General features: G+C 40.9%; 1 protein-coding gene and 1 non-coding gene across 2 annotated transcripts; both read right to left on the reverse strand.

Annotated features, from left to right (window-relative positions):
• Positions 1–1,945: 1,945 nt before the first annotated feature.
• Positions 1,946–12,434, reverse strand: nop58 (NOP58 ribonucleoprotein homolog (yeast)). The gene is made up of 15 exons (XM_034176998.1): positions 12,293–12,434; positions 11,756–11,832; positions 6,348–6,400; positions 5,986–6,110; positions 5,774–5,910; positions 5,525–5,589; positions 5,277–5,411; positions 5,012–5,157; positions 3,775–3,901; positions 3,401–3,564; positions 3,169–3,303; positions 2,669–2,730; positions 2,437–2,594; positions 2,227–2,345; positions 1,946–2,136 (listed from the first exon to the last, which is right to left on the reverse strand). Exons 1-15 carry the CDS (start codon positions 12,335–12,337, stop codon positions 2,080–2,082), a joined length of 1,605 nt encoding a protein of 534 aa, XP_034032889.1. The 5' UTR covers positions 12,338–12,434; the 3' UTR covers positions 1,946–2,079.
• Positions 3,662–3,743, reverse strand: LOC117521295. Its single transcript, XR_004563922.1, has one exon. It is a non-coding gene; the product is annotated as a small nucleolar RNA SNORD11B (small nucleolar RNA).
• Positions 12,435–12,693: the final 259 nt, after the last annotated feature.

Consider the following 12,693-nt stretch of genomic DNA (forward strand, 5'->3'; position numbering starts at 1 on the left):
ACGTCTGTGACCGAACTGTAAGAAACCGCCTAAAGGAAATGGGATTTACATACAGAAAAGCTAAACGAAAGCCATCATTAACACCTAAACAGAAAAAAACAAGGTTACAATGGGCTAAGGAAAAGCAATCGTGGACTGTGGATGACTGGATGAAAGTCATATTCAGTGATGAATCTTGAATCTACATTGGGCAAGGTGATGATGCTGGAACTTTTGTTTGGTGCCGTTCCAGTGAGATTTATAAAGATGACTGCCTGAAGAGAACATGTAAATTTCCACAGTCATTGATGATATGGGGCTGCATGTCAGGTAAAGGCACTGGGGAGATGGCTGTCATTACATCATCAATAAATGCACAAGTTTACGTTGATATTTTGGACGCTTTTCTTATCCCATCAATTGAAAGGATGTTTGGGGATGATGAAATCATTTTTCAAGATGATAATGCATCTTGCCATAGAGCAAAAACTGTGAAAACATTCCTTGCAAAAAGACACATAGGGTCAATGTCATGGCCTCCAAATAGTCCGGATCTTAATTCAATTGAAAATCTTTGGTGAAAGTTGAAGAAAATGGTCCATGACAAGGCTCCAACCTGCAAAGCTGATCTGGCAACAGAAATCAGAGAAAGTTGGAGCCAGATTAATGAAGAGTACTGTTTGTCACTCATTAAGTCCATACCTCAGAGACTGCAAGCTGTTATAAAAGCCAGAGGTGGTGCAACAAAATAATGTGTTGGAGCGTTCTTTTGTTTTTCATGATTCCATAATTTTTTTCCTCAGAATTAAGTGATTCCATATTTTTTTCCATCTGCTTGGTCTACAAAAGTAAGTTACTGACTGCCACAATTTTTCCTGATTTCTTAAAGCCAGAAAGTTGCCATTTTAAATGACTTTAGTTTTGTGTCATATCTGTGATCTGCTTTTTTTCTACAAAATTAAACAACTGAATGAACATCCTCCGAGGCCGGTGATTCCATAATTTTTGCCAGGGGTTGTAGTATTGGATGAGCAATTTTATTTAAGACATTCAGCCTTGCAATTTTGAAATGGCCAGGTTTAACTACACAGGCATTGGCCAGTTTACAGTAATGGAACAGAAAATGTATTGGTGACTAAATGCTGCCACGATCCTGGGAATGCTTAATGTTTATATACATTGACCTTTGAACTTACCCAGCAGCCACTGCAGCACTGTAAACTCAAAACTGGTTAATTCCAGTGTGTGCTTCAGGCTACAGGTATCCTTTTGTCACTGTATCTTTGACCTTGTTCCTAACCATTACACAAAGGTCATGCCCGGGAGGAGTGTAAATTGAGAATGTTGTCTTCTAGCTCAGCTTTCTTCACGACGGTTCTGTACAGCATCCACGGGACCTCATTTGCGGCACAGATACATCTGCCGATTCATGCTGTTTGAATACGAGTAAAATGTATTTATTTTCACATGTTCGTACCATTCCCTCGTGTGTGCAATCTGGATATGGTGTTCAATAAAAATTAAGTACAATTTTCACATGTTGCAGTTTATTTACAAAATGTAATGCCTTTTATATATTCCCACTTTTGTTGACATTCAACTTTAACAAATGAAGTTGACTGCAATTTCATTTGCATCTAAAAGAAGCAGTGCACCACATCTGGCAGTTACTTCACTTTTCTCTCACAACGTATTCATAATACACTTTTGAGAACCAGACCTATTCAACTTTATATCCTGCAGCTGAACAAACATACAACCAATTTGTGATTCAACTTTATACCAAAGGGACAGATGTCAAGATATAAATTTGTTGTAACAAAGCAATTTTTAAGCCTGATACGGACAGTAACATGAAAACAATCAAATTGTGGTAGATAATGTATTAAACATTTAATAAAAAAAAAAAAAAAAAAAATCCAATCTTCTCTGAAATACACCAATATAGTAATTTCAAAACACATGAAACAGCTGAGGATTTGTTTTATTCTCCGGGGTACATTTACACTGTCCAAAAACAGTCACTCTGGAAATAAAGTACTTTCTTTATAAGACAAAACTAAAATGTTTAAAAACTAAAATATTTACACAAAACATTTTTCAGTCCTCTTCTTCCTTTATCTTCTTTTTTTTCTTCTTTTTCTTTTTTTCTGGTGACTGGACAAAGAGAGGAGAAAATTGCAATCACATAATCCAAACACCATAACTACTTTTGACTGCTTTTTTTTTTTTGTCCTGACGTCCTACCTCCACTACCACCACGTCCTCCTCTGGCTCCTGGGGAACATCTTCAGCTTTCTTGTCCTTTTTCTTCTTTTTCTTAGGCGTCTCTTCTGCTGCCGCTGATGTGCCTGCTTCTTCTCCTTCTAAAGTAGATCAACAGAAAACAACATGAGCGCCACAAATTCTACAATGAACATAAACCCACAGGACCAGATTACATCCAAGTCCACTAACCTTCTTCTACTTGTGTTTTGGGCTTTTTAAGTTTTTTGACAACAGGTGTGACAAATTCTTCACCAACTTCTTCCTTCTCCACTTCCTCATACTTCCTTTTCTTTGTGGAAGTAGAAGGGATTGTAGAATCACCAGACGGGTCGTACATTTTGATCTCACTGTTTGAGAGATTGACATGTTTTAAAACAGAGACCATCCATCTTTGGAAACATGTTTGTTGATTTATATTCACCTCTTATGCTGGTATTTGTCTGCCCTGGCCATCGCTTTGCCAGTTCCACTGATTCTTCTGATCTGAAATAGAAAGTGAGCAAATCAGGTGAATGTTTGGGGGAGGTGATGGTCTAGTGGTGTTGGGCTTGAGACCAGAAGATCCTCGGTTCAAATCCCCGCCTGACTGGAAAATCACTAAGGGCCCTTGGGCAAGGCCTTCAATCCCCTATTGCTCCCGGTGTGTAGTGAGCGCCTTGTATGGCAGCACCCTGACATCGGGGTGAATGTGAGGCATAATTGTAAAGCGCTTTGAGCATCTGATGCAGATGGAATAGCGCTATATAAATGCAGTCCATTTACACGCACAAAAAAACCCCAACAAAAAACAAAAAAACAAAAACAAACAGCAGATCATATTCCATCTCTTATCCACATCACCAGCTAAGCAATACCAAAACAAATATCCAAATTCAATGTTGCCATCTTGAACTTAAAATTCTTTGCTGCAAGTGTACTTACACCTTTCTCCTCCAGGTGTCGCAGTCTGGCCTCCAGCTTTGCACGGTTTTCTGCTCCCATTTCTGCATTTGTGTCCTCTCCAAGCGCATCGTAGCGAATAGCCAGGGCTGCTTTAGCTGCAAGCATCCTGGATATCTGGACGAGCACCACAGAGAGTTAGAAGCCACATTGTTTATTGGAAACCATCTGAGTTTTCAAAAACTCATCCAAACGCACTTCTTTCTGAGCTCACCTTGCCCTTATTCTTGGCTGTGGTCTGGCCCACCAGAGAGGCGTGGTAGATGAGGCCATACTTGGGTGTGTCTTTACGGGTCTTCAGTGCTCTAAACAGAGCTTTCTCCGCTCCAAGAATTTGCACTGTGGAGGCCGGATGTTTGGCGAGATTCAAGAGAGAACCTTGGTGCCACAGAAAGACAAAAAAACATAAATACAGGACCTATCTGGCTACACTGCATGGACTCTCTTTCATTTGTGACACTGATAGGAATTTTAATGCAAGCTCAGATGAGGTAGTGACTTAAAACCATCAGGGATTTTCAGGTAGCGACATATCGTCATCATCATCATCGCTTGGCTGGTTTTCAGTTTGTTTTCTCTGCAACTTACCAGCATGTGAAATGAGACGGGCACCAACCAGCTCCCCCACCATTATAGTCAGGTTGGGAGCAATTGCCATCATTCTGTTCTTCAGGTAGTCGTACAGCTGAGCCCGATATTCTGAAATCTCAATCACCTGTGATGAAAATAAAACCAAGTCACATCTGTATTACAAACGCAAACATTAGAACATAAAGAGCTCCACCAAGTCCAAAAAAAACAAACAAACAAAAAAAAAAAACCCAAAAACAAAAAAACACCTTCTTGCAAAGATTAAATCCAACATTAGCAGGACTTGTGAAAACAGTTAATCTGCAAAAAGCCCAAAATAGCAATATTAAAATTTTGTTGCCCCAAAATGCAATACTTATTCCAGACCAGGCCAAACTTCAACATCAAGTTTTGCAATATAAACTGATTCATCTGGCAATGTAATTTGTGTATCTCATCCACTCCATAATTTAGCATGTGGGCGATTCTTAGACTACGGGCACTTATTATGTCCTTTGATCATATTGTATGAAAAACAGAAAAAAGGGGAAATTTCACACTTTTATAGTTATCTTTACAATGAAAGTGTGTTAAGAACTTTGTTCTAGTAGTCTATGATGACTTTTTCACCTTTTTTCAGCATCATTATATGCAAATATTGCCGTTTTGTGCTTGTCCCACACCCAGACTTTTGATCTTCAATGATAAAAATGAATGGTAAAGAAACGTTTTTGCTAATGTTTTAAAATATCTCTGAATAAAATATCAGTAAAATAATCAAAACATAATTGGGGTATTCAATGTCATACAACTGTTGTGGTTTTTTTTTTTAACAAAATGTAGTTGTCCCACACTATTGCCGTAATTTAGATAAACAGTGACATCAGAGCACATGTATATAGCGCCAAATCACAACAGTTGCCCCAAGGCGCTTTATATTGTAAGGCAATGGTGTGGTGGAAATTACACTTACAAGGCCAATAGTGCCCGTAGTTAAAGAATCACCCATGTATGTAATCACTGCAAACTTTTAGCCACACCCATTTATGCAAATACAATGTTACAACTCATGCCATGTGACTGCCGACATAAGGTAGTGACTGAAAACCCCACATCGATTTATTCAGAACAGAGAAAAACGTCATCATCAAGAATTTCACATAAGCTCTCATATATCCAACAAGAACGGAGTCTAAAATATACTCACAATGGATACAAACAGCACACGCAACTGTAACAAAAAAATGCCACCCACCTGATCACACAGGTGCATAATATTGCTAATATCCTCTTCCGAAACTTCGGTTCCCATGGAGATCTCAGCAGCCAGTTTAACTTCTGCCTCCACTTCCTCGGGAAGGACATCTGACAGATCCGAGCTTGCCACATTTGTGCGATCACCTAGAAACAGAGTGAAACAGCATTCAGCCACTACTTACTGTCACATCTACACAAACATTTCTTCAGATTTTGTACCTGTGATCTGTAAAACAGTATTTCACAAATCCAATTTGCAGTACCTATTTTATGGACAGTTTTGCAGTAGGCCAGATTGTCAGTGATGATTTTTCCCAGCTCAGGGAAGTGCCAGCCATACCACTCTCTGCAGCGCATAATGTAGTTGTTAAGCTCCTTATCCAGGTCATCCAGAAGAGCTGATGGAGATGAAGAATAGACACTAGGTCATAGTCAGTACAGACACACCATGGAGGAAATCAACCTTACTCATCATGTAATGCTTTCCCGCATTCTTAAAAATAACACTTACAGATGGCCTGCACGATCATAGTGTCCACTTTGTCTGGACTGAACTTTAGCTTGTAACGAGATAAACTGGAAAACAAAGAAATAAACCCAAATTATTTCAAACACCAAACAATTTCACATTCTCAAGTTCAAGGGCAAAAATGATGCCTCAGTGGTAGTGACGAATGCTGATGAAATCTACAAATGTGTTTCAGATAGCAAGTGTAATCATGGGCAAGTTACTTTTTCCATACTACTGCCCATCACTGACCTGTGAGCAAGTCCCAGTGACATGGCAGCGAACTCTCTGGACGGAAGACCAGTAATGAGGCTCTCCATTTGGTTCCTAATGCCTCTCATCAGCTCAGCCACAGCAGCGCTGTGGACACAGCTCAGGTTCAGCTTGTCCTGCAAACCCAAACTAGGTTGAGACCATGCTACTACACTACATGTGTACAGAATTCTAATCGGCCAACTGCTTACTTTGATAACGCCACCGAGTTTTGCATCACTGATGGCCAGCTGCTCATGAGCCTCCTTGGCAACGACCTTCTTCAGGACTTTCTTCAAACTCTTGCCAATTTTTCCCTCAACAAGGGCAGTGGCAGCTGAGGGGGAGATGTTAAAAACACAACATTAAATATACCTTACCTAAATGGATGGTGCACCCCCCACCCCTCAGCAAAAAGAAGTCTAATATACCCAAGATTTCAATTCACATTAAATGATGTGGTCTCAGTGGTAGTGACGAAAACTGTGAACTCTCTCATAGTTTGACTCAGACACACAACATCATCACAGACCACACATCTCAGCAGCATGTTCAAGCATAGGGATATCAATACCTGCCAAGGCTTCAGTTGTGTCCTGAAACTTCTCAAAGTGCTTCAACTTCACACTGATGGGAGTAAATAAAAGTATTATGGCAGAGCTTCCATCCATGTAACAGAAAACTTTAGCACACATATACATAGTCCACACAGTATGCAAAGATTGCAGACTGAAAATTTTATGCACTGCCAAAATTGACAGCCATTTCAAGAAGGTCATTATGAACCTCTGGATTGGGAAAATGAATCAAAGATGACATTTTAGTTGTCTAACAATCTTGCATGTGAAGTACTGTATTTTCTGGAGTATAAGTCACTTTGGGGTTGTCGTTTTGTTTTTTGGACTAGTTTGAGAGGTCCTGCAACTTATATACAGAGAATCACATTATTAATAATACTAGTTATTATTATGGCAATTATATAGGCTTTCTCGGGAATGAAAGCACCAACCAAAATAAAGTAATAATAAAAGAACAAATTGCAATAAGAAAAAGAAACAAACTGCAATTTAAACTCTGGAAAATTAAGTTCTATATAGGCCACAAGGCCTCTTGATGCCAGTGCTTATCCCCAGATTGCATAGCATAAAACATTTAAGAGTCTGTGGCTTTGCTCAGACTGCCAGTTCAAATTGAATTTATTGCATGTCTGATTCAAATCTTCTCTCACTGACCGATTGTCCACACTAAGTAAGTAAGTAAACTTTATTTATATAGCACTTTTCACAGACCAGGGTCACAAAGTGCTTCACATGATAAAATCAATAAATACAAAATAACACATACAAACATTTAAAAGAAAATCAAGCTAAAATGTAATTTTAAAAAGGTGAGTCTTAAGTTGCTTTTTAAAAACATCGACAGAGTCTATCGAGCGAAGGGAGCAGGGAAGCTCATTCCAAAGGCGCGGCGCCACGGCTTTAAAAGATCTGTCCCCTCGAGTTTTAAAACAGGTACGGGGAACCATCAGCAGGTTCAGGTTGGAGGACCTCAGGCCCCTGGTGGACACATACGGTTGGATCAGTTTCTTGATGTATTCTGGAGCCTGCCCATGCAGAGCTCTAAATGTAAGCACCAGGATTTTATAATTTGTCCTAAAAGAGACAGGGAGCCAATGCAGGGACTTGAGTATTGGGTTAATATGGGCTCTCCTGTGGGTGCAGGTCAGAAGCCGTGCAGCGGAGTTTTGCACAACCTGCAAACGAGCCAGTTCTTTCTTATTAAGACACGTGAACAGGCTGTTACAGTAATACAGTCGCGAAGATATAAAAGCATGTACAATCATCTCTAACTCTTCAAAAGACACCATTTTTCGAAGTTTAGAGATATTCCGGATCTGGAAAAAACAATTCCTACCTAACTGTTTCGTATGATGTTCCAGAGACATCCCTTTATCCAAGATAATGCCAAGATTGCGCAGGCTGCCCTTAACTGAACTATTCAGTTCACCAAGGTGCAACCTAATAGCAGGCACGGCACTCTCCGGAACAACAATCAATGTTTCAGTCTTATCAGAGTTCAGCTGCAAGCTGTTTTCACTGAGCCATTCCTTAACTTTGGTGAGACAATTGGTTAAAGAATTGAGTTTCTGGGTCTCAGTAGTTTTAAAGGAGCAGTACAGCTGCAGGTCATCAGCATAGAGATGATAGGATACGTCACAAAACTGCTGGATCAACTTGCCGAGAGGGATGATATACAAAAGAAACAAAATAGGTCCCAGAACCAAGCCCTGCGGCACACCCCACAAAAGGTCAGCAGACTCAGACATCACATTATCAACAGACACACTAAAAGTTCTACCAACCAGGTAGGAGCTAAACCACTCTAATACAGGACCCGACATCCCCACCAGATCCTGTAGTCTCCTGATCAGGATGCCATGGTCAACTGTGTCAAATACAGATGACAAATCCAACAAAACCAAGACAGTGCATTTGCCAGTGTCAGCGGCCATCATAATGTCACTCGACACTTTCAACAGAGCCGTTTCAGTGGAGTGAAACTCACGGTACCCAGATTGAAAAGTGTCATAAATGTTGTTAGTCTGCAAAAAGAAAGTTAGTTGGGCACAGACCAATTTTTCCAGGACTTTAGCCAGGAAGGGGGTTTTTGATATTGGCCTAAAGTGCTTCAGATCTGTAGGGTCCAGTCCAGCTTTCTTAAGCTGTGGCTCCACAACAGCATACTTAAAAGAACTGGGGAACACACCAGTCGACAGGGACATATTAAACATTTTGGCAACACATGGCCCAATAGAATCAAATACATTCATGAAAAGTCTAAAAGGAAGAACATCTAGTGTACTAGAAGATGGTTTCATTTTGCTGATAATGGATAAAATGTCCTCCTGTGTAACAGGAGCAAATGATGCCCAGCATTGAGGGGGTAGTCCCATATGCTGGGGGCCTTGATAAGGTGGCACTGACTGTGGCAGTCTATCTTTTACAGCCCTGACCTTATCAATAAAGAAAGTCAGAAACTCATCACTAGTAGTTTTATAGTGAACAGGAGTGACATAAGTAGCAGGTGCCACAATAGAGCTAATAGTTTCAAAGAGTGCCTTGGGATTTCCTCTATTAGAGGAAATCAGCAGATTGAAGTAGTTTGCCCTGGCCTCTTCTAACATCTTATTTAGGGAGGCTATTAGGTCTCTCAAATGCAGCCTGTGGACCTCCAATTTTGTAGATTTCCACAAGCGTTCAATTTGACGACAAGATCTCCTTAGATTCATGATCGCATCATTAATCCAGGGGCAGAACTTTTCACGAGATGCATTCTTAGATTTAAGTGGTGCAACTTGATCCAAGATGGTTGCACAGTGACCGTTAAAGCTGTCCACAAGGCCATCAATTTCAGTGCATTCACTAAAAAGAAGAGGATCAAACTTATCACAAAAATGTGTGGATGTTGCCCCTGTGATAACCCTCCTTTCTACCTCGGAAAGCACAGGCCTTGGCTGAGACGGCACCCTCAAGTCAAAGAGAACACAGGAGTGGTCGCTCAACAGAACATCCTCTACACACACATCAGTAACATGCAGACCCAATGTGAAGACCAGATCCAAAGTATGGCCTTTACTATGGGTGGGGCCTGACACATGCTGTTTAAAATTAAATGTCTCAGTCACTGATAAAAGTTCTACAGCATGACTTGATGTGTCATTGTCAATGTGCAAATTAAAATCCCCCATAATTAAAACCCTTTCCAATTGAATTATGGCTGTTAAAAGGTCTGTAAAATCCTTTAAAAAGGTCCCAGCAGGGCCTGGGGGGCGATAAATCAAAATACAATAAAAAGTATCTGAGGAACCAACTTCCATCATAAGTACCTCAAAAGAGGCGGCGTGATCTGTGTTCGTATGTCTGCATGTGAACCTGTCCTGGTACACAGCAGCCAGGCCCCCACCACGGTGAGAGGGGCGGGGCTTTCCCACAACTAAACAGCCAGCCGGACAGAGCTCATTTAAATGTATGAACTCGTTCTCCCTCTGCCACGTTTCAGTGAGGAAAAGGAAATCCAGGTTCCTCCTGACAAAAAGTTCATTAATGGAGAATGCTTTATTTGTGATGGAGCGTGCATTCAATAATCCGATCCGACTCAGCGATGACGCCTCGGTCGAGCCAGCAGGAAGCAGCGGGATTGACTGCAGGCATCTCCCACGGTCATGTGACATCCAGCTATACCGGCACAGCCCACGTCGCTCCCAGGATGTACACAAAGACGGCCGAGATGAGCCAGGGATCCAGGCGGGACGTCCATCAGGGATACAGCGATGCAAGGGCCAACCACTGCTGCATGGAGGGATCGCGGAGAGCGTTAGCAGAGCAGCACCGCCAGCCATGTCCTGCTGAAGAGAAACGGGGCACAGCCACCTGTAGCTTCGGTATGAGCGAGCCACAGACCTCGCCTCACATTTTACCCGAAACTGGATGGACACTATATATCAAGTCACCAGATTCAGTGTGCCCCTGTTGCAATCATCATTTTCCATCTTATCCACATTGTTCTATAGTACTGATACAGCACCCAGCAGCACATGTGGAAGGAGGGCAACTGAAGCTTTCATTTTAATCTCCCACTCCACTTTCCTATATCAGAGTGATACCAGGCCCACTTACACCAAACAGCTGAAGGTGGACGCTGTTCAATCTTCTGCACCATTTGTTATCATTAATATGACTTGAATCCACACTGTCTTCTGTGCCTGGTTTTGGATGTGATTTTACAGATCTGTTTGGGCCTTTGTGTGTGTGTATACAGTGCATCCAGAAAATATTCATAGCTCTGTACTTTTTCCACATTTTTGTATGTTACAGTCTTATTTCAAAATGGACTCAATTCTTTTTTGTTTTCCAAAAACGTTTTCATGTTGTCATTATGGGGTGTTGTGAGTAGAATTTTGAGGGGAAAAAATGCATTTATTCCATTTTGGAACAAGGTTGTAAGATAAATTTTGGAAAAGTGAAGCACTGTTCAGCCGAATAATGGCTGTCACCCAACAGCAACTCCATGTAAACACAATGTTGATTTGGTTTTGTTTTTGTTTTTTTGTTTTTTTTACAACAGAATAGAATTGAGCCTTTATTGTCACTGTACATACATACATACAACAAAATTTGTCCTCTGCATTTAACCCATCATAATTTCAGTTAGACATAATCCAACCATTAGGAGCCGTGGGCAACCACAGTCCGGCGCCTGGGGACCAACTCCAGATGTAGAGACTCTGCCTTCATCAGGAGCAGAGAAATGAGAAGACCCTAAATAAGCATATTTTTGATTGTGGGAGGAAACTGGAGTTCCTGGTAGAAATCCACACAGACAGAGAGAGAACCTGCAAACTCCACACATAATGGGTGGGAAGCGATCCCACAACCTTCTTTTTTGGAGCAGGGTGAAAAGTGACTGGAGTGTGAGGGAACAAAACCACATTGGTTGGAAGCAGTAGTGCACATTTCTCAGCATGTAAAGCCTTGTGTGCTGTGAAAATTTGCAGATGGAACAAAACAACTGGAATTCGATCTGAGTTCAGGCCATAACAGATTTGCATTTCAAACCACCAATGAATGAGGCTTGCAACAGATTTGAGGGTGGTGGAGAAAGACTTGACTGTTAAGACTTGTAACATGGAATCATTCAAATAAAGCTGATTTTTACCGGCAGTCTGAACAAGGTATGTGACTCTGTGGATAGGCTGAAAAGCCAACTTTGCAAATGACTTTATCCTTAATGACTTTGGATTACATTTAAATTTCATAGAAGGTCTGTAAATTCAATGTTCTAGATTTGTGCAAAAGCTTTGCATAACTTCTGCACATCTTGCACAGCAGCAAAATTCTGACAGTCCAGATCCAACACTACCACATTCGCAATCTACAAAGATCACAAACAGCTGTGATGATCAAACTTAGCATCAAGACTTACACTTTGTTTGCCTTTTCAGGAGTTTCAAATTCCTTCCACAAGCTGTCGACTTGTTGTAGCTTGGATTCGTCAAGCACCTAAAAGACAACACAATGACCCTTCATTTAGCCGTCATTCAATGAAAGTTTGATCATCTGCAACGGATCTGCAAGTTGTCCGTAGAGGTATGCCTTCTTATAGGTTTTACTTTACAATGGATGCTGATCACGTTACAGAACAAGAACAATACTACCTTGACTCGCCACTCCACGTGTTGAGGAAAAAACTAGTGCACTTAAACATGGTACACGTGGATACTAGGCCTTCGGAGTAAAGTACTGTACTAAAGTATGATTTAGCACAGGCACCAGTGACGATGTGAATACAAAGGCTGCACATCTACCTATTTCACCACAAACTCTTTTCTTGCTCACTTCAGTAACATCCCTCAACAGTAACCACTAAGTTTGCAAGGCTAGTAGCGGTGCAGCTCTGTTAAGCTAACACTAGCTAATGTGGAGCACTTGTCCATTCATTCATGAATAAAAGAGTACATACTTTGAATATTGCATATCCAGCGGCGGTCTCAAATAACACGAGCATTTTGACAGCAGTTCAAATAATTTTGCATAGTTTAGTTGTTATCTTAAAAACAAACAATTGAACTTTTCTCAAAGTCACGCAACCTCTCCACTCAGGAACACACGCGGCCAGAGAAAAAAAGAACGTCATGAGGTTGCCATGTATGGGTGACAAATTTCAACCGATTTGAGGCACAATTTGTTCATCTTCTTACATTTCAAATGGATTTGAAAACACCACACGTCTTTTGGTCTGCACAAACTACAGATAATAACACGGAAACCTTACTTTAATGTGCATTTTTTTCTCTCTTATTTTCTCATCTGATTAATGTACAAACACAGGTAAAACTGAAGTGCTGTGTTAAAAGTCTCAGT

Source organism: Thalassophryne amazonica, chromosome 1, assembly GCF_902500255.1.
Source record: "Thalassophryne amazonica chromosome 1, fThaAma1.1, whole genome shotgun sequence".
NCBI lineage: Eukaryota > Metazoa > Chordata > Actinopteri > Batrachoidiformes > Batrachoididae > Thalassophryne > Thalassophryne amazonica.

What these genes read in the sequence shown, in the direction of transcription:
- nop58 (XM_034176998.1), bottom strand. Translation starts at nt 12,337, where the DNA reads ATGCTCGTGTTATTTGAGACCGCCGCTGGATATGCAATATTCAAA. An exon ending in CACAACTGAAGCCTTGGCAG is followed by an intron (nt 6,111 to 6,347) that starts GTATTGATATCC and finishes TCTCCCCCTCAG; the next exon opens with CTGCCACTGCCCTTGTTGAG. An exon ending in AGGACGTGGTGGTAGTGGAG is followed by an intron (nt 2,137 to 2,226) that starts GTAGGACGTCAG and finishes CTCTTTGTCCAG; the next exon opens with TCACCAGAAAAAAAGAAAAA.